The sequence below is a fragment of the Cyprinodon tularosa genome, unplaced genomic scaffold (genome assembly GCF_016077235.1).
Source record: "Cyprinodon tularosa strain WSP-4 unplaced genomic scaffold, ASM1607723v1 ctg578, whole genome shotgun sequence".
NCBI classification, from domain to species: domain Eukaryota; kingdom Metazoa; phylum Chordata; class Actinopteri; order Cyprinodontiformes; family Cyprinodontidae; genus Cyprinodon; species Cyprinodon tularosa.
This window is the reverse complement of record NW_024039316.1, coordinates 336,286-357,882: the sequence shown is the minus strand read 5'-3', so window position 1 is coordinate 357,882 and position 21,597 is coordinate 336,286. Positions and strand designations below refer to the sequence as shown.

General features: G+C 37.4%; 1 protein-coding gene across 1 annotated transcript; it reads right to left on the bottom strand.

Annotated features, from left to right (window-relative positions):
- Nucleotides 1-637: 637 nt before the first annotated feature.
- ids (iduronate 2-sulfatase) lies at nucleotides 638-20,276 on the bottom strand. Its single transcript, XM_038306280.1, has 13 exons — nucleotides 20,116-20,276; nucleotides 19,643-19,779; nucleotides 14,719-14,896; nucleotides 14,526-14,614; nucleotides 11,398-11,595; nucleotides 7,574-7,744; nucleotides 7,359-7,485; nucleotides 5,923-6,093; nucleotides 5,454-5,560; nucleotides 1,816-1,932; nucleotides 1,541-1,651; nucleotides 948-1,073; nucleotides 638-881 (listed from the first exon to the last, which is right to left on the bottom strand). Exons 1-13 carry the CDS (start codon nucleotides 20,186-20,188, stop codon nucleotides 801-803), a joined length of 1,686 nt encoding a protein of 561 aa, XP_038162208.1. The 5' UTR covers nucleotides 20,189-20,276; the 3' UTR covers nucleotides 638-800.
- Between the last annotated feature and the right edge of the window lie 1,321 nt (nucleotides 20,277-21,597).

Sequence of the window (21,597 nt, the reverse complement as noted above, 5' to 3'; positions counted from 1 at the left end):
TCATCACACTCATCGTCACAAACTAAACATGAAAAATACTCCGTTCCCCGTTTTCAGTTCTTCATCTTTTTATAAGGCAGTAAAGTCCAGCTGCAGATCATGTGAAAAAAAGCTTCCATTGCAGTTTTGCAAAATAAGAATTTCAATGCAACCAGAAAACCTTTTCAAAGCGTAAAATGTTTTTAGAGAAAAATATGAGTTTTTTTGGTTCTACATTCCAGTGTTTCCATTTTCAATAACTGAACTTTATTGATTTCACAATGGATAAATTTACCTCTGCATTTAACCCATCCCGTTGGGGAGCAGTGTGGGGTTAAGGGTCTTTGCTCAGGGACTCCGAATGTCAGTCTGTGGGAGTGGGGCTCAAACTCAGAACCTTAGGATTCCTAGCTCTAAGCCCTAACCACTAGGCCACCACTCCCCAAATAAAAAATGTGTGCCTTTTGTTCGTTAATGGAAACACAGCTACTGAAATTGCTCAACCCGCCATGATGGTGTCGCCGTAAATTGCCAGTGTACGGTTCTCTATCACCGCTGAGACGGACCCAGCTCTCACCCCTTAGCATGATCCAAGGTTCTCCAGGTTACCCCTTCCTGGCAGCTTCTTTCAAATGTTATATGTGGACAGAAGTAAGGCTCTGGATTAAGTCATACTTTTAATCAGTGAAAAAACCTAAATATTCAGGTATTAAATGTGAAACAATCAGCAATAACTCTATACAAACAGATTCATTTTTCCTTTATAGTTATATTCCCTTTGAACTGGTCCCTGTGAGTCCGACTGTTGTGCTTCTTGCTCGTCACACCGTCCCAGCGTTTCTCTTCAGTCCTGCTGTGTGGTAATAAAGCTGGAGCCTCATCCTCGTCCACACGCTCGCATTCTGGAAGATTAGCAACCAAATAAGCATTCAGTTCAACATTCAGACAGGAAATAATTAAAGACTTACATGAGGAAGGGCGTCCATCTTCTTCATAACAATGCTATGATCAAAGTCACTGTAGATGTTCTTGTCCTGACCGGGGTCATCTGCTAACATGTATAACTCACCACCGTGGACATCAGAAACATTCACCTAGATGGAAAGAGGAAAGAGTGACGGATAAATATCAGTCATCCTGGACATGGAAAACATCTGTGCTGCAAAAACTATCTAGAAATAAGTAAACAATTCTTAAATTGAGTGTTTTTATCCTTAATTTGAGCAGGTAAATATGATATTTTGCCAATGGAATGAATATTTTTACTCTTAAAATAAGATAACATGAAACTGAAATAAGACAATAAAACAGTTTTTTCTTATTTTAAATGTAAATTGTCTCACTTGCTTAATCAGTTCAAGAAAAAATGCACCTATTTTAAGAGAAAATGACTTATTCAGATTTCCGTTTTTTGCAGTGTGCGATGTGCCAGATGGATGATCCATCAGGCTCCGCCTCCCCAGGCAGAAACTAACCCATTTAGAGAAAGTGGAATAATAGAAAGCAGAGGATAAGGGGAAGAGCTGTCGCTGTGTGAAAGCCTGTGATTCCACAGACCTACCTGAAAGGATCTGGGATTGAATCCAAGCCACAGTGTGTATCTGTAGTCCCAGTTACGCAGAGAGTAACCCATCACCTTGATGTCTTGGAGATCAGGGAGGTCAGAGTTGTTCTGAAAAAACAAAATAAACCTCTTTTTTTTTTATATAAACTGGGGATATCAGTCTGCAGAGCTTGTAGTTCTGCAGCTGCAGAAGGAGCAGCTCAGGCAGCGAGCAGGGGGCAGCCATGTGATAGGGAAATCTAAATTTACAGGGAATCTCATGAAGCTCCTACCTGTGGAGTGTCAGCGGGTCGAGGGTATTGGCTGAAAGCCATGAGTTCGGCATTCTTTCCCCTTTCTTTGTGCTGAAAGGTGTGGACCAGATTCCTTCCTTCTGTACACAGCTCCACCTGGAAGGTAACGCACAAAACTGACTCAGTCACCTTCAGGTATGTTAGGGTCTCGTTAAAGTTTACATCACAATGCAGCATCAATTCCAGGAATATTAAGTCCCAGGAATATTACAGCTTCAATGAAATTCATTTTACACCATCTTGGACTTTGTTTAAAGCATGTGGTGTATTCAGGGCAGAGAGAACTCCAGGGTCAGGGTACTTGTCAAAAATACGACAATTCAAAGTGATCCTTTCAAGCACTTGTGTGTTTGTTACTATTTTTGTTCAGTGCAAAAAAAATAAAATAAAAATAATAATAATAATGGTTTGTTATCACTTTCCTGTGTTTGGGTCAGTAAATAAAAACAAAATTAGTTGTGTTTTTATAATTTTTTTCCCCAGCTTCAAATGAAAAAGTGATCTGCCTGAATAAACACGAACGCTGATGATCAGAGGTGTCAAGTAACAAAGTAGAAATACTTTCGTTACCTTAGGTAGAAATTTTGCCCATCTATACTATCCTGGAGTATTTTTTAGACAACTTTTTACTTCTACTCCTTAATTTTTTTTTTTTATTATATCTATTTTCTACATTTTGAAAATAGACCTTTTTGTTTCATCAGAGCTCATTTCTGTGATGGCATGTTGGTAAAAAACATCAAAATGATTTATTACATCCAGACAATTAATTTCTTAGCGTTTGGACTCAGTGCTGCCCCCAATTTGTTTTTCACCACAAACAAAAAAAAAATTTTTAAAAGATGATGCAAAGTTAAATTTAACACTGTTGCCATTAGTTATAAAACTAAGAAAATTACATATAAGGAAATTATCATTCAGAATTGTAGAAACATTTTACTTTAAAAGGCTTCTGTCCTTAACATCTTTTCCTGCATCACTTTTAAACTTAAAGTATTTTTTTAAATGGCACTTTTACATTTTTACTTGAATAAAAATCTTAAGTTAAAACTCTAACTTCTACAAATGTATTTTAACTGTAGGATTACATTTCTACTTGACTAATGAACATTAACACTTTTGACACCTCTGCTGGCGATAAATATCACTTTCTTCAGAATTGCTGACAGCAGTTGATAGAAAAGAAAAAAAAAAAAACTTTCCACGGATTCCCAGGATGTCAAATCTGGGAATCTTGGAAACTTTTACATCCAGCAGGTTAATACGAGACAAGCTTTGCGTCACAAGCAGTAGATTTTATTAACACTTGGCTCACCCCCTGCAGCATGCATTGCCTTTTATGTTTCCGGTAGAATAATTGTCACCATTTTGGCGTTATCCCATTGGTTGATTTGGACTGATGGGATTAAATAACCAGGTGTTGCTGTAGCATTTTAATCCACCTGGTTGCAGACTGCCCTTTAACCAAACCCAATCCTCAGAATAACTGTCTCAGACATTGCGTCTTTCCTCCAGATAGCATCTCTACAGGTGGTTTCTGCTCCCTGGTCGTCTGCTGAAGGCGGGCAGTGAGATCAGCTGCTGTTTGCAGGAAAATGAGGAACACAGAGGAACCAAGCTGCAGCTTTAGGTTCTCTTTAAACTCCAACTTTGCTCTCCGTCCACATTAGAGCTAAGCTGCTAAAAGCCAACCTAACTGCACAGACTTTGCTCTACATGAGTGATGCTAACGGTGTTGACCAGGATTTCTGTCAAAAGACTTATTTTCTACTTTATGTCAGAATAAACCTAATAAGCAAGCTAGTATTGTTTAATCTGGAGGTTTAAAATCTAATTAAGAAAAGCAACCGTTTCATATTGATTAATTTCTGTTTCCACTCAGTGACTGTGATTCAAATTACTTCTCATTAAGGATGCCGTGTTCAGTTGTTGCTTTTCTTTCAAATTCCTTAAAGCCAAGACTTTAAGGTAATGTATGGGGGTATTTTTTTTTCTCCCCACCAGAAAAGTGGCATTTCATGCTTAGCATTTTCCTTTTCTAGGCATGATGCAGAACTTATAAAAAAAAAAAATAGCTACAGAACAGGCCTGGGTAATCAATATATTGTATCGTTTTATCAAACTTAAGTTTTTCGATAAAAATTTATGGAAAATCTAGATTTTTTTTCCACCAATTCATTCCTTGGGCTTCTGTACCTCAGACTGATGTCAGTTAATGACATCACTTATTGTTCTTAGATTTACACTCATAACCGAGTATATCTCAGAGGGGAATGTATGTTTTTTGTTATTTGCAATTTAAAACTTAACAATTAATAATAAAAATTCACAATAAAATTAGTTAATCTTATTTGTTATGCAGAGAAATATCAGATTAGATTATTTAACCACACCAGTGCCCTACTACACAAATAACCGGGAGTCTAAAGAGAAATATAAAGGTTATTTTAAGAGTCCAGCTGGATCACTGACATGCTTGCCTTAAAATTTCATAAAAGGCAATGATATTCAGGAGCAAAAACTAACGAAACTCACGGTTGGAAACTGTTTTACATCCTTATTCTGCCATTGATCCAAAGCCAGGTGAGGTCACTATAACCCTTTAGTTACCCTCAAGGCTATGGAGGGAATTTTGTTCCATTACTGTTGCAAATAAAGAAAAGATTTTGTAAACGGAAATAAAAGAATTAAGAAATAGAACTTGAAAAATATTTAAATCAAAAAAGGTTTTGAGAGATTTCTCTTTTTCTTTTTCAAATGATTGATTTTGGGTTTTTTGTCATCTTTTTTTTTTCTTTCATTTTTTTTAATTATATTTTTTCAGATGGTTTTAAAAATCAACTCTTTTAAAATTGCAAGTCCAGTTCAAACATTAACTGTTGATGAACAAAAAAGTCCAGCAGATCAATAGAAAATAATCTTTGCTCCTAAATCCAAAGAAAAGCCCTCCCCCTCAAAGGTAAAAAGAATGTGATCTGGAAAAGGCTGTTTAAAAAAAGAATGATTTGTACAACATAAAATCTGTAGAAGAAAATTAATTATAGATCTGAAAAAAACGGCAAAATTACTAATCAAAATTAAATTTTTGATCAACAATTTAAAAATTTAGTTCCTGGATTTTTTTTTATTTCAAGCTACAAACATGTTCTTTGCTTGCAAAAATAACGGAACAAAATTCCCCCCATACAGGTCCCCTCCTTTCCAAGTGACGGCATCAAGAGGGCTTCATGAGTCTTTTCCAAAACTATTTCAAAACCCTAAATACGTCCAAGTATCAAAAAACTCAACCTGCAATCTGAGCTGCTAATATTTTTCTTTTTTTAACGGCACTAGTTTCTTCTTTTTCCAAAACCAGGTTGACAGGAAAGGAGGTATGAGAGGGGGGGAGACATGCAGCAAAGGACCACAGGTTGGATTCGAACCTGGGTCGGCCGCGTCGAGGACTAAAGCCTCCATACAGTGGGTTGTGCGCACTAACCGCTGCCACCTGCATGCCCTGAGCTGCTAATCCTATGGCATGAAAATCTTTCTGTGAACCACCAGGCAGATATCAGGTCTAAAGCAGAGACTGAACTAATCCCGTCTTTGATAAATGTGCTAATTTGGGCTTTAGGTACCTGGAGGGAGACGTCAGGGCAATGCTCAGGCGCTGGGAGGCCGGCCATGTAGGAGACGGTAGGAAAGACGTCCACCAGCTCCACCGTGTTACGGATTACCTTTGCATCTGAGCGCCAGAAATGTTCAGAAAGTTAAAAGTTTTATCCAGCTGATACCACCACCATAAAGATACCCTGAAAATACGATTTAGTTAATGTGCTGAAGTTTCATCATCATTGCAGCACTTTTACTTGAAGTAAGAACTATCCTCAGGCAAAATATCAAAGAGCAATCCTGTCTAAATAAGTTCTTTTCAAGTTCCCTGTGTACATCGAAGACTTCATTAAAAGTTTCATGGCTACATTAGAAAAGGTTTTAATAAGCTTCATGAGATCACTGAAAAATCCAACTAGTTTTATTAGTTTTTTCTCAAATATTCCCAGACTGTTCTATGCTGTTAAACAGGGTTCCTCTGCAGGGCATCCTTACTGGTGAAGCTGTACTCAGGTTGGCTAAAAACATCAATAAAGGGGAAAGTAGGCCCTTCTGCTCGGCTATAGGCAGCAGTGACACCGGGGACGAACATGATGAGGGGAACACGCGTTGCCACATCAAAATTGGAGTATTTGGCCCACTCTCCGTGCTCGCCTAATGACCAACCTGTTTGAAGGACAAAGAAAGAAGAGGTTAAGGTTTAATGATTTTAAGTTTACCTTTGTAAACAGAATTTAGAAAAAGGATAAATGAAAACCCTCTTTCCAAACATGAAACATCAGCAGAGCTTCAGATTACAGCAAATTTGCTGTTACAACACTGCCATCTGGTGGTCAAATACAATTACAGCAAACTATTCTTGAGCTGAAGGTGTAAAATCTTCCAAAGTGGATCTATTTATTGGCACTTTCAATAAAGAGATGTAAGACACATTTAAATAAACTGACAAGCCTCATACTAAAAAAACCTTCAAACTGAACTCTCTAGAAAATAATTTTTAATTTGAGCAAAACAGTAAAAAAAAAAATCCCATCTGGTTCAGTTTAATTAATACTTGCAATTTATTTCAAATAAAATTAGCTTGAACATTAAAAGAATGTTTCTTTCTAAATTTGAGCAGATTCCCCGGGAACTTAACACACCTTAAAGCTCACTGATTCGGAACGACATTAATGGAAGACAGATTGGTCTCCATATTATCAATTACACTCAAAATTGAAGCAGGTAAGTAAGACAATCTGTAATGGAATAAAAAGGTTTACATCTAAGATAAGAAAAAAATTAACTCCATTACCTTATTTCAAGCAGATCCTTTTCTTAACCATTTTTGGTCACTAGATATTTATATTACAGTAACATTCAAATTTCATGTCTACATATACTGTTGGTACTTAAAGAAATAAAAGAATCTGATATGTGCCTCTAATTTTTTGAAGCCAATATCACTTTTTCTTCCCACTTTATATAATAATAATATAATAATGACATAATCGCTACAAATGTTGAATTATTCCAATACTGGAGACTCAATTTAGTCAAAAAGAGATTTAAATAAATCAAATAAAAAGGTAACAGTGGGAATCAGATGGAGGAATTAGCGGTGAATGTGCTTCACGTGATCTCAGGGCAACGCACTACACCAAAGGATCGACAAACACGTTCTTTAATGGGCTGAAGTAAGAAAAAAATAAATAAAAAAGACTAATATCTGCCAGCAGAGGCATCAGTCCAACTAAAGAGAAATCCTAATGTGCCACGACCTGGTAGAAACAGTCAAGATCTTCAGGGATCTCACCACGACTGTAGGTTGATTAATTTTATTGTTCTTAACTTTCCACTGAAGGTGTCAATAAAGTCGTTCATATTTATATTAAAGAAACCTTTAAGATTCAGATTAAAATAATAATCAAAGGGAGAGAAAGTCTTCAAACCATGATCAGAGGTGAAAACCACCATTGTGCTGTCAGCCAACCCGAGAGCATCTAGCGTACTGAGGAGCCTCCCAACCTGAGCGTCCATGTAGGACACAGCAGCGTAATAGTGCTGACGGATACGCAGCTGGAAAAACAGGACAAAGGGTAAAACCATCTTTGTACCAGTTTAAACGACAAGGAGACGCTTTGGTGAGAGACTGCAGGATTTTTACCTGGAAGTCTTTAGGAATTGGTCCATAGGGGAAGCTAACATTAAGTTTCTGAACATCCTCCCGCTTTCTCACATCTGTCCAGGGGTTGTAGGCTACGGGAGGTAGGAGCTCGGGAACATCGGGGTCAGGAGCCAGGGTCATTTTATCTAAAGGGTAGAGGCTCAGGTACTCCTGTAAAACAGAGGGACAATAAAACCACAGAGAGCAAATTAATCCATTTTCACTTCTAGAAAATACTAACCTGTGTCTAAAGACTACCGGTAGATCACTCTGTCTCCACAGCGCATCATTACCAGTGCTGGTCCTTTAAACCCATCTAATACAAAATCAAAATCTAGAGAAGTCATTTTTTCTTAAAATAAGTGAAATTTGTTCTTGAATTGAGGAGATAAAAGATACAATTTGCCAATCAAACAAGACAATTTAGATTTAAAATAAGAAAACACAATTGCATTGTCTTATTTCAAGTGCATTTTATCCAATTATCTTATTTTAAGAGTAAAAATACTCATTCCATTGGCAAATTATCTCATTTACCTACTCAAATTAAGGGTAAATACACTTAATTTAAGACATTTTTACTTATTTCAAGATTCATTTCTACCAGTATGTGCATCATATACCAAAGTTGTCTCCAACTAGAACTCATCTTGACAAAATTTCTCCAAATAAACTACAAAAACATCAAATGATAGACCAGCTATGTTTTACCAACAAAGAAAGCCCTGCCCATCTGATTTAGCTTCAATAATAAACACGTCCATTTTGCCGTAAAAACAGCAACTACCTAACCTCTGTTTAAAAAAGAGAGACTTTATGCCACTGCAGAACTACAGGCCCATCTCAATCTCCCCCTCATCAGTAAGATTATTAAATAAGCTGCATTCAAACAGTTAAACACCTTCCTAACAAAGACCAGCTGCCTTAATATTTTCTACCAAATATTTCCACCAAAGTAAAGACTGTCCTCATCAAGGTGTTCAGTGACATCAGTATAAAGCAGACTGTAGAAGAACCCTAGTGCTGGTATATTTGGACATCAGAGTTGGTGCAGAGAGGATAGAGCGGCAGTCAGAGGCGGAGGATTTATTTTTTTCCCTCTTTTAGAGCACTTTGAATTAAGATTCATGCTGTTACTAACCATCTTAAACTACTTGTTCTTTCACACAATACTTAATTTTTCTTTCTTCCTTTGGGCTCAGCAGTTTCTTTTCCTAAAAAGAAAAAAAACAAACAAAACAAAAAAAGCTATTTTCCTCGTTTCTGCACATCGGACCTCAAGCCTTTTTCAAAAAAAGCCATTATTTCTCCTTGTTTCCCTAAAACCATTGACAAAGGCTTTGTGTCCGCCTCCGTCTAGGATTTAGGAGCATTTGTCCAAAACAACATACTTAAGCAGAGCCGCCTCCTCTCACAGGACAATAACCTCCCCATCTCCCACTCAGCTGTATTTGTGCCAGCAACAGACTGCTTGTTTAGGAGCTGAGAACCAACTGAACTGTTTATAATGAATCTGATTCAGAGTGACTCAATCGTCGTCTCTATGCCAGAATCAACCAGAACAATGTTTGCAACCAGTTTGGTGCTGAGAGATGAACATTTTAGAGTCCAGCTCTTTCGCTCAATTTTGGTCACATTATAGTTAAATGGAATAAGACAATACATTTCTCACTCCAGCCCTATAGGTGGCTGTAATATGCTTAAAGACTGATCCAATGTGGTGGACACTGAAGGGCTGAGACACACTTATTATAAGCATTCTGATGGCATTTTAACCAAAGTATTTTTTATCAAAAACATAATTAATGTGCACATATAAGGAATAGTTGTATTAGCCATACATGTAAAATGAGTTTTATGCGGCCCCCAGGAACTTGTTTTTCCTAGTAAACTATTGCTGCAAAAACTATTTTTGCATTGTACATATAAGTTTTGTATTTGTCGACCTTTTATCCATCTTTCACAATTACAAAAAAAAGTTACAATCAGTGAAAAGGGCAAACTGAATAAGGATAGGGACAGAATGAGATGATGATCATCTGATTAAATAAGCTTCTCTTCTGCTCGATCGGCTTCTAGCTCCCAGGAAAAAATGTGTTTTTGCTAAATTTTGTCATTTCAGTATCTCATCAGCTGAAGAAACAAATCAAATCATTAAATATATTTGGTTAAACTTGGGATGCATAAAAAGCATATAGTCACATGTGAATATGTTTTTTAAAGATTTTATCCATATATTTAATGGATTGTATTCACATGACAACATTTATGACTTTATATAGATGAAAAAATATTTAATTCTAAATTAGACTAATACTTTCACATATGAAAAAATCACCAAATCATGACTAAAAATAATAAACATTTGGTCCAAAAGACTAAAACTTGAAAAGTTCCAATAACACTGGATCCAAGAAAGGATGAGGAAGATTCTTTAAGTTATATTTTCCACTCTTGAAAAGTGGCTCTCTGCTTTCTTTAGCTTAGGCTTCTTGTTGGATGGTAGTGGAATCATGAAGAGAATTTAACACATTGTATATTTGTACAATAATGCTACATTTACACCCCACATGCTTTTTTGATGCTTGTACACATTAAGGAGCATATTTGAAACTCCTGAAGCGGGTCCAGTAAAGTTTGTACCGGTTCGTCTGATGCTTTCGCTGCTCCTGTGTTCAATGGCAGAGAGCGGCTTTGCTAAACTAGCTGCGATAAGCTGGTGAAAAGTAGTTTTAATGTGTCTTTAAGTGAGAAAGTCCACCTAAAAACCTAATCTTTGTAGTCAGTTTATCAAGATTAGGATCCTGCCTTCAAATATTTCACTGTCAGAGCTGCTCAGATCCCCACATACTGGCAGTGCGCCGTCACTGGGAAACCCCAGCAGCAGATGGGGGTTTTCCTCTACTCTTGGTGGCGGCAGGAAGTAGATGTTAGAGTTTTTCACGTATGTAATCCAAACTGCAGGCACCCGAATAATAAAACCGAACATAGTTTTAACATTTTAAGTTCATTTAGGCGTTAATAAACTGTTTCAGGGGAGTAGCGCTCTGCATCAGCAGTGCTGTGTCCGTCTCCCTGCCAGCTCACAGATCAGCTGCTCTGATTGGTTGATGTGGTGCGTCCAGCAGCTAAAGTTGAATATTTAAAACTCCAGCAGCTGCTGCTTGTGAAGCGCTTCACACGCCTCAAAGAAGCTCATGAGGCGCTGCTTCAGCTGCAACAAGATGCAGGACCTTTTGATGCACGTCAACCATCGACTTTGCATGTAAACCAGCTGCTTCTGCAGCGTCAGGTGTGAATGTAGCATGAGGGTTAAGCATCATATATTTCACATTATTTAGCCTTTACAGACTAATCGGTAAATATTTTATATCTATAGTACTAATATTTCAGGAATCACATTTCATTGCAGCCTTCTATAAAAACCTCTTGACCTTTTTTTGCCCCCCCACCCATACTCTCTGGTGCTGCCACTGCCTGCTGTGTGCCGTTTCAAACACCCACACCATCTGAGTGCGAGACAAACCATGTAATTTGCTGCAGATAACACTTTTAGGTGATTAAATTCTAACATATTCCCATTTAGCATTAGTCAACATGAAAAAACTCAGTGATGGCAGCTTCAAAATAGATTTGAATGTTACTTTTCTTTTTATTAATGCCCTTTTATCTGAGGTCAGGTTACCAGCCTTTTCCTCATTAGGCAGAGCGACAGTATGTCAACATTAAGTTCTGGCAAGTTAATGTCAACAGTCTGCATTTCTATTCCAATGTCTGTGTTTTCCCACAGCTATGTCCTGCTGGTTGTGTTATAATCTATGTACCTGTGGGATCCTGAAAGGTATGTGTGGTTTGTGAAATCCCACAGCAAGGAAGAAAGCTCCGTCCCCGACCCGACTCTTCAGCAGCCTCACTGCTTCATCCGTGCTCTCCAGGTCTGGCAGGGTTTCTCCGGGCTGCTCCGTCACATTAACCGCACACAGCAGGTTGGCGTGGAGCTGACCATCGTCTCCTTTACACATCTGAAAACAAGATGGTTACTTTAAGACATGATGTCAGCATCTGGGTCCAAACATTGTTTTGTCACACGTGTTCGAGTGCTGCTGTGGTCTCCACCTCTGCCGTAACTTTAGATGTGTAATAGTGTTTTATTATTTTAGTAAAGTGGCTAGATGTGGACCCTCGAAGGTACAAATATCCTGCAGGAAGGTGTGAGCAATAAAAAGTCAAGTATTAAAGGTTCAAACTCACAGTATATTCACCAATACAAAAAAAGATCAAGAATCATTAGATCCTGATAAAATCAGGTTATGTGTGCCAAGCATCCGCCCTGATAGTGTTTACATAGTCCTTTTTTAGCCTAAATAGAATGCCAGCACAGGGCAAGATGAACAGACAAACAGATGTGGCGCCATCTGCTGGCAGTACCACAGAATCAGTGTCCAATGCTGCTCTCTGAAACAGAGGAGGTCCAATAGTGTTCATTTAATCAAAACATCACGTATTGCTTTCACAAATGTTGAAACACATAAAACACATCACTACAGCGGGTGAAAATAGCTGATGTGAAGCCATCTGAAATTATAAACTCCAGAAATCAAGGCAAGAGTTCAGCACAGGATGACCGTTCTGACCAAATGACCCGTTTTCCCTTTGGAGGAAAACATCCTCACTGTCTTGCCACTGTCAGTTAAAAATTTTAACTATATTAAGCAAAGCATAAACTGTACAATTTTTTTGCCCTTTTCAGGACAATCTTCCAGTTGTGTGAGAATTTTTTGATCTGGCCGACTTTGAGCCTGATCGTGCGTCATGTAGTGTACAGAGGGTAACGAGGGGAGGGGTGATCAGCCTCTCACAACCACTTCCCCGATCAAGAATCATAAGTTCAGGAGAAAATCAAACAGGTTTAAATTCAGTTGGCCATCGTAACATCAGAGCTTCGGGGCGCACAGTGTAAGAACATACATCGTAAGCTTTGAACTTTTAAACCCTGCGGTTTCATCGTACAGTTTGAGCTGTAGCTGCCTGCAACGATTGAAAATATCGCACAGCGTATGCCCGGCTTTAACCAATCAGCATCATGACCTGCCCCTGCTGCATAGATCCCCTAAGAGCTTTAGCCTCACTGGAAGTGACATTTTTCTGTGTTATCCAATCAGGACTCTGCTTTCTCGCTGCTTACCTCAATAGACTGCGGCTCAAACCACAACAGGGATTTCAGAGCAGAGATGTGTAGAGCACCCAAAAAATTACTTAGCAGTTCAAAACAGATTCGAGATACTTCCTGACTGGGTTAATTCAGCTGCATTGCTGTCAAGGTGTTTCCTTTGATTTTCACTGGGAAATCTAGATGCTGGCTTTGCTGGAGGAGGAGGAGATGTTAGTGATGGGGTGAAGGGTAGACTGCCAACGGACAAAGTCCTCGGATGTTATTCTCGCCCCTCCCTCTTTACCCAGCATGCATCAAAGCAGACTTGTCCGTTCTGGAGATTGACAGCTGTCCGTGTGGCTGCAGGTTTTCTTTCAAGCTAAGCAATTGCACACCAGACTCCATGCACCTCATCAAGTCATCATGTTCAGACTGCAGTCAGTTGATGAGATGAATGGAGTCTGGTGTGCGATTGCTTGGTTGGAAAGAAAACCTGCAGCCACACGGCCCTTTCTGGAACCCGTTTGAGACCCCTGATCTAGAGATTATTAAAAGCAGGAGATGAAATGCAGCTCCAGAGGAGCAGAGCGTGTGGTGATGTCATCAGTGAGCTTCTGTTCCAAGGTAGCTGGAGCTGCTTGTTCAACTGCACCCTGTGAAACACAGGTTCACCGATCCACCCCATGATTACATGCAGCAGTTAGTGCAACTAAAATAATCATTTACAATTCTCTTAATTTCCAATTTCTGTAAACCCGCCTTTCACAAGACCCTCCAAGGGTTTTTTTTTTTTTTTTTTAAGTCATTCTCTTTTTGTTTACATAGTGGCTTAGATTAGGTGAGTTTCACCATTATATTCAAAGTGAAATCAAACTGAAATATGTTAGACTTTGAGCTGAATGAGTTTTGCTAATAAATTTTAATAAATATTTTGAACTGAAGTTGAGTGATTTATTTCATAAAATTATCCATTTGACCATGATTAGAGCTCAATTCACATCTTCATTTGTTCTAACACACAGTCAGTAGTAGGGCGGGAGTCAACGGACAATTATACGACGGTCCGAATATAATTTCATTAAATAACATATTTACCACCTCAATGGGGGGGGGGGGGGGGGGGGGGGGCATGCATATATAATTATTGTGTAACAGTATAAAACATTCTCCGTTTTGGATCAATGTTTGTCACAGAATCTGGTGTTCCTGACAAACTATGAAGGACCAACTCTGCCATATTCAAAAATAAATACAGAAATAAATAAATGTTCGATAAATAAATAAATTGGCCCCTAAAATACAATAAACAAATAAATGTAGGTAGGAATTAAACTATACAGTGAGACAAATGTATATAACTCTTTTAATTAGTATATTTTCCTTTGTAATAATAACCTTATTTATATATTGTCCGTTATAATCTTAAACTTTATTTAATAATTACTTTTTTCTAAGTATTTATTTATGTGCATGTTAAAATATTTTTGTCCGTTTTATTCTTCCTTTGTATTTTTTTACCCCATTTATTTCTTCAATTCTATTGATTTATTTCTGCCCGTCGTTTTTACATCTCTGTATGCATTTCTGCCTCATGAGGAAGGGGTGTGTCTTAGAGGGTCAACTTCTGCCCATTGGTTGGTTAGCATTTTACCGCATCGGTAATTATTACAAAGGTGAATAAATAAAGAAGCTAATAAAGAGATATAGACAATTATGTCTCACTGTATAATTTAAATTCTAACTAACGAACAGCCAGCTGTTAAAATGTCAATAATTGGGGTTTAGTTGCTTAATTCTTACCTTTTGCTTCTCAAATCTAAATGAAGACGGGTGATACGCAGGGACAGACCAGCTGTAGGGGTAGTCATCAGTGTGGTTAGAAGCAATGCCTACGAAGAGAGGCACAAAATAAGAGAGAGCAGGAAGAATTCAATTTAAAGTCGTTTTAAATCTCTTTTTCTCAGAAAAACATGCCTTTTTTTTTTTGAGATACCTGGATGGAACACCTTTCCCACTGACATGGTGTAGTAGCCTTTGGATTTAAAGTGTTGCGGCAGAGTAGTGTAGCTCCCAGAGTGGACCCTCCAGTAGGAGTTGAAGTCGTACAGCCTGGTTGTGTCCGGCCTGCGGCTGGTCAGCATGGATGTTCGACTGGGAGCGCACACGGCTTGCTGCAGAGTGGGGGGGGGACATTTCAGAGATGCTAAGCTTGTTTAAGCACTTTGTTTGCTCCTTTGAACAATTCATTTCCTTAGCATAGATTTTATTTAGACAAACTTCATATTGACAACAGTGGGACATATTTAGAACAAATGCACAGGCTGCACTCTGCAACCAGAGGGCTGCAGCCATGGGCGGTTCTAGACAGGGGCCAACGGGCCCCAGTGCCCCTGCAGATCATGTCATCTGTACTGAAGAAATAATACCATAATAAATTCTAATGATGATATGTGCAGGAACAGACATGGTTACTGATAGGTCCTTTGGGTCCATTTCATTTTTTTTTCTTTAAAAAATTATTTTTTACTAATTATTTAAAAACAATAATAAGGTGATAGCTTCAGTGGTATTGAGATAGGATCCCAGTTTCCATCTGCTAAATATGTTTTTCAAAACAAATGATAAAAAAAAAACAAAAAAAAACAAAAATGTAATTATTACAGCTGAATTTAACCAGTTTTTCTCAAGTTACAATTCTGGTTTTAGGTTAAAAATATGAAAAATTCCTAAATTATGAATCGATATTGAGCTTATATTCCAAATAATAGCTTTATTTGATCTATCAGATATCTACAGGTCATAAAATTAGAATATCATGAAAAAGTAGATTGATTTCAGTAATTCCATTTAAAAAGTGAAACTTGTATATTATATTCATACATTACATACAAACTCATATATTTCAGATGTTTATTTTGTTTAATTTTGATGATTACAATTGACAACAAATGAAAATCTCAAATTCATCATATCAGAAAATTAGAATATTGTGCAAAGGTTCAAAATTGATGGCCCCTGGTGCCACACTCTAATCAGCTAATTAACTCAAACCACCTGCAAAAGCCTTTAAATGGTCTTTCAGTCTAGTTCTATAGGCTACACAATCATGGGGAAGACTGCTGACTTGACAGTTGTCCAAAAGACGACCATCGACACCTTGCACAAGGAGGGCAAGACACAAAAGGTCATCGCTAAAGAGGCTGGCTGTTCACAGAGCTCAGTGTCCAAGCACATTAATAGAGAGGCGAAGGGAAGGAAAAGATGTGGTCGAAAAAAGTGTACAAGCAAGAGAGATAACCGCACCCTGGAGAGGATTGTGAAACAAAACCCATTCAAAAATGTGGGGGAGATTCACAAAGAGTGGACTGCAGCTGGAGTGAGTGCTTCAAGAACCACCACACACAGACGTATGAAAGACATGGGTTTCTGCTGTCGCATTCCTTGTGTCAAGCCACTCTTGAACCACAGACAGCGTCAGAAGCGTCTTGCCTGGGCTAAAGAGAAACAGGACTGGACTGCTGGTGAGTGGTCCAAAGTCATGTTCTCTGATGAAAGTAAATTTTGCATTTCCTTTGGAAATCAAGGTCCCAGAGTCTGGAGGAAAAGAAGAGAGGCACTTCATCCACGTTGCTTGAAGTCCAGTGTAAAGTTTCCACAGTCAGTGATGGTTTGGGGTGCCATGTCATCTGCTGGTGTTGGTCCATTGTGTTTTCTGAGGTCCAGGGTCAACGCAGCCACATACCAGGAAGTTTTAGAGCACTTCATGCTTCCTGCAGCTGACCAACTTTTTGGAGATGCAGATTTCATTTTCCAACAGGACTTGGCACCTGCACACAGTGCCAAAGCTACCAGTACCTGGTTGAAGGACCATGGTATCCCTGTTCTTAATTGGCCAGCAAACTCTCCTGACCTTAACCCCATAGAAAATCTATGGGGTATTGTGAAGAAGAAGATGCAATACACCAGACCCAACAATTCAGAAGAGCTAAAAGCCACTATTAGAGCAACCTGGGCTATCATAACACCTGAGCAGTGCCACAGACTGATCGACTCCATGCCACGCCGCATTGCTGCAGTAATACAGGCCAAAGGAGGCCCAACTAAATACTGAGTGCTGTACATGCTCATACTTTTCATGTTCATACTTTTCAGTTGGCCAACATTTCTATAAATCCTTTGTTTTTATTGGTCTTCAGTAATATTCTAATTTTCTGATATGATGAATTTGAGATTTTCATTTGTTGTCATTTGTAATCATCAAAATTAAACAAAATAAACATCTGAAATATATGAGTTTGTATGTAATGTATGAATATAATATACAAGTTTCACTTTTTAAATGGAATTACTGAAATCAATCTACTTTTTCATGATATTCTAATTTTATGACCAGCACCTGTATATAGCTACAATTTTTTTAGTTGCTTTTTTGCTCTGCTAAGGGAATTTTTTTTTTAAGGATAATCCAAATGAACACTTTCAAGCCAAAGACATGTGATTTTAATTTACTAATTTAATGGTAATTTAAATTCATGCAGCTCTCTTAATTGAATCCCTTGCCTGTTTTTTTTGTTTTTGTTTTTTTACTCCAGCATGTTTTCATGGGGCATGAAAACATGCTGGCCCCCCTCTGGCCACCTGGAACATTTGGTTTAGAACCGCCACTGGCTGCAGCAGCAGCAACCACGGAAAAACTATAAATCAGAGCTTTTTTTCTAATCAAATCACTAAACTATAAATACTTTTTGGCCTAATGAAGACAAGCAAGAACAAGCCTTCTCTAAAAACAGCTGATTAGGAACCCTGCAAACTGAGCACTTCGGTGACATTTAAACAGTCGGAGGATTTCCTAGAAATAGCTGCTGTATTTAAAGATCATCTTGCATGTTCTTCATGTGTCTGGTACGGTGACTATGGGGTAAAAACACAGAGAAAAATTATTTATAAGCAAATTCTAAGGTTCCTGCAAACATAAAACAAATGCTGAGAAGAAAAACTGCAACAAAATTAGGATTGGGCATCGAGAATCGATTAATTAGAACCAGTTCTAACCTTTTATTCCTTCAGGAATTATTTACATCTTTTAATTTCAGGTTTCTAGTTTCAAAGCCTAGTCCTCCGGCTGGAAATATAAGCTGCCTAATATCAGGGAGGAAGAATCCACAGGGGTGTGAACAACCATCTTTTATGCTGAAGGTTTGGCTTAAAGGAAGTAGGGGCAGGAATTGTTAAAGAACCCACATGTGTGTCAAGTTTCTTAAAGCTAGTTTGTGATGAAGCATTAATTATTAAGTATTAAATCTATGGGAAACATATTCCAGGACATTGCTTTTTTCTTTAAATGTTTTTTTCTGTACTATATACACTCTTTCTATATTGTCTGTTGTATTTTTATTATTAATGGCATCTTGCTTTAACTCTTTGTACTCTATACAGGGTACTGGAACCAGAATTTCCCTGAAGGAGTGATCCCAAGGGATAAATAAAGTTGAGTCTAAGTGCAAGTTTAATTAGAAACTAAAATTAACAAGCCCACCAACGAACTGAGAGCCTCGTCTTTGCAGCGTGTTGTACAAAGGTAGGTTCTCAAAGGGAAACTGTTCCACCTATAAATTCATAGCAAAGCTTCTTCAGGAAAAATCGGAGCCTTTTTTATAAAATCCTCCTACTTTATGTCTTAACAGATACCTGCCTTGATTCTTAAACGTTATGGATAGAATGGAGAGCACTTCAATTCAAAAATACTTTGTTAATCCCAAACGGAATTGCATGCAAGGGAATGAATACTTTTACACAATGCCCTTCTCAGTTTTGATTTGTAAAAAAATTTTTTTTAATCCTATAATTTTTTCTTTCCACATAGTCATTTAAACCACTTTGTGTTCGTTTTTCAAAATCAGATTCCAATAAAAATATATTTGTTGGCAACTTTAAAGTTAAAGGGGTGTGAATACTTTTGCAAGTCACTTTAGATTACACAATGATTCTTTCCTGCATACAGCAGCAGAAAACTTCACCCACACTTTCTCTGTAATTCCATTAACTTCATTAAAATGCTAATTTTATTGGTTTCTGGAATAATGATAACTTCCCTGTAGTTTCTGTGCTTCTCCTGTTAATACGGTAAAGCCCTGCAGAGCGTCCAGCACCAGGCTAGACGTGATACAGATAATCCAATGAGCTGCTGTCAGTCTGGGTTGCTGCTGCTGCTACTTTTAGACACAGCAGGCAAACCTGTGGCAAGCCGGGCGATCGGAAAGAAGGAGAAGATGATGAGAAAAAGAGAGCAGAGAAAGTGTGGACTGCTGGAAGAACTGTGGTGAACTGGTGAAAGAAAAGTGAAATGGTGCTCAAAGATGACCCTGCACATTTAGAGGATGTTTGGCTCAACCTGCTGCTGTGAAGCAGGATTCTCCACCATGAACAGAATCAAAAATAAATATGGATCCAGGCTCAAAATGAGCTCCTTGATATGTGCTTTAGAATGGCTTTGTCTCCATTCAAACCCAGGTTTAAAGCCTTGCAGGGCAGCATAAAGCCCACTGCCAACATTAAGACAGAAAAAAGAAAAAACAAACTTTCAGTTTAGGTGTTTTATAAAATGTGTGAATCAGGAAATTATCTATATATTAAACTAAATGATTGTTGTTCTCAACTTCAAAAAACACTTTAGATTTTAAAATGGAAAAATCTTCTATTTTTTTATATATATATTTTATTATTTAAAAATTCTATGTATAAGATGGATGCATAAACACCTGCTATTTATTTCAGTGTTAAATTCTGTTTAAAGTAACAGCTTATAATTGAAAATGTCTCTGGACCTTTACTGGTTGATGATTTTCTTTATTCTGACCCCTCTGATTTTAATTGGTTCCCCCTGGTGGAGTGAGGCAGTGAACCTGCGTGGGGCTGACCTGGGCATATGCATTGAGGAAGACTTGGCTTCTGGATGCCAGCTGGTCAATGTTAGGAGACTTCGCCAGGGCGTCGTCATAGCAACCCAAAGATGCCCGCAGATCATCTGCTATGATGAAAAGGACGTTCCTCTTCTCTGCAAACAGACAATCAAGGTTTAAACTCGGAAACATTTTAAATAAACGCACCGTTAGAAAGTTAACAAGCCTGGAAACCAGTGGAGCAGCTGACAGATCCCAGTTACTTCCACTTCTGCTAAAGTTATATTCAGAAGTGTCAAAAATCAAACCCACAGAGTAAGAAATCCGATTAAAGTTAACAAAATAAAAAAATAAACTTTCTAATAAAATCTAGTTAAAGCTATTTAAGCTAGAACATTGACATCATCCAGAGAATTAGTGCTAAACTACATACGGACAGGTTTATATTATTAAAATAAGGAAGCCTGTGAGGTTCAGTTTGGTGGATTTACCTCTTCTAGACGTAGCAGGTGTCAGTAAACAGAGGAGCAGCAGGAAAAGCCACGTAAAAACTCCCAGATTCATTTCTGCGCTGCTTTCTGACCCACTCTGTCTGCTGTGGACATTATAAACACATCCAGGCAGGCTGCTGCTGTTTAAATAACTTCCTGATAATGAGTCAGCAAGGTGCTGCGTGCTCATTGGTCCATTCGGCAGGAGGGGTGGGCTTTACTAGGTAATTGACGCGTCAATCATTTAATCAGCTACCAGTTTATCCACAATACACGACAACATTTTTTATTTCTTTACAGATTTTTAGGGAAGCTACTTGGCTTTTCTTATTTTTTCCACATTAACAAGAACATTTTAACAATTTATTTATTTAAAATGTTGACAAGAATCTCATGTCTACGCAAAAAAGAACGTTAACAATAACAACGAAAAGAGGTCTCACTATGAGCGAAATTTGATAAATATAAATCTCAGTCTTTTTTTATTATTATCTTAACCTTCTACATTTTAAGAACAAAACTTTTACGCTTTAGACCAAATTTCAAGTGCTGGAATAAAATGTGAATGTTTCACACAATTATTTCCAAGTTGATTATGAAATGAAGAATAAAGGTGGCTGATGAAAACATTTTATTTTACTATTTTGTTTATTATTCCATTTTTTAATACTTATTCAAATATGAAGATGTTAAACATCAGAATTGTGCCAACTGTAATAAGGCTGGTATTTTATCCTAGTCTTCCTATAATTATTAATCAAAATATTTCAGTGTGTTTGTTAAGTGTAGAGAACAAATGTGTAAATTAGTATTTTAAATTAAAGGAGTGTGACAAACGGCTTTAGGGAGATTTTTTTTTAGAAAGGAAAAAATATCTAAACAATAAACTTTATTTTGTTTATCAGTTGGATATTTAAAGAATTGATAAAAGCTTACGCCAGTTTTTCTTTATTCTGACATGGTTAAAGGGTGAAACGTTGTTGTTATGCCAGGTTATTGGGCAATTTGTTGTTATTAGTATATTTAAAGTCCCAATTTTAATCATGTCTTTGTTTAGTTGGCTTTTGATTTTATTTTTTCCTTCATTCGCTAATTTCTTTATTTTTTTTTTGTGTGTCCTTTAAAACACATATTTCTGCATATTTCTTTTTCAAGTAAATACTGGTAGTTGTAGATAATTTTCTCTTGTGTTTTAATTACTTAAAAAAAAAACTTTTCTGTCCTGTAAATAAAAAGAAAATCAGAAATTTTACTTTAAGTAATTAATTAGAAAATAAATGTAAACTATTAGGATATATATATATATATATATATATATATATATATATATATATATATATATATATATATATATATATATATATATATATAAGTTTATTTAACCGTATTCAATCAATTATTGTAAAGCCCCACCGATTTTCATCGACGTTCGTACTCCAGTTCGGTAGGTGGCGGTAAAAGCACCTGACGTTGCTTTGCCAA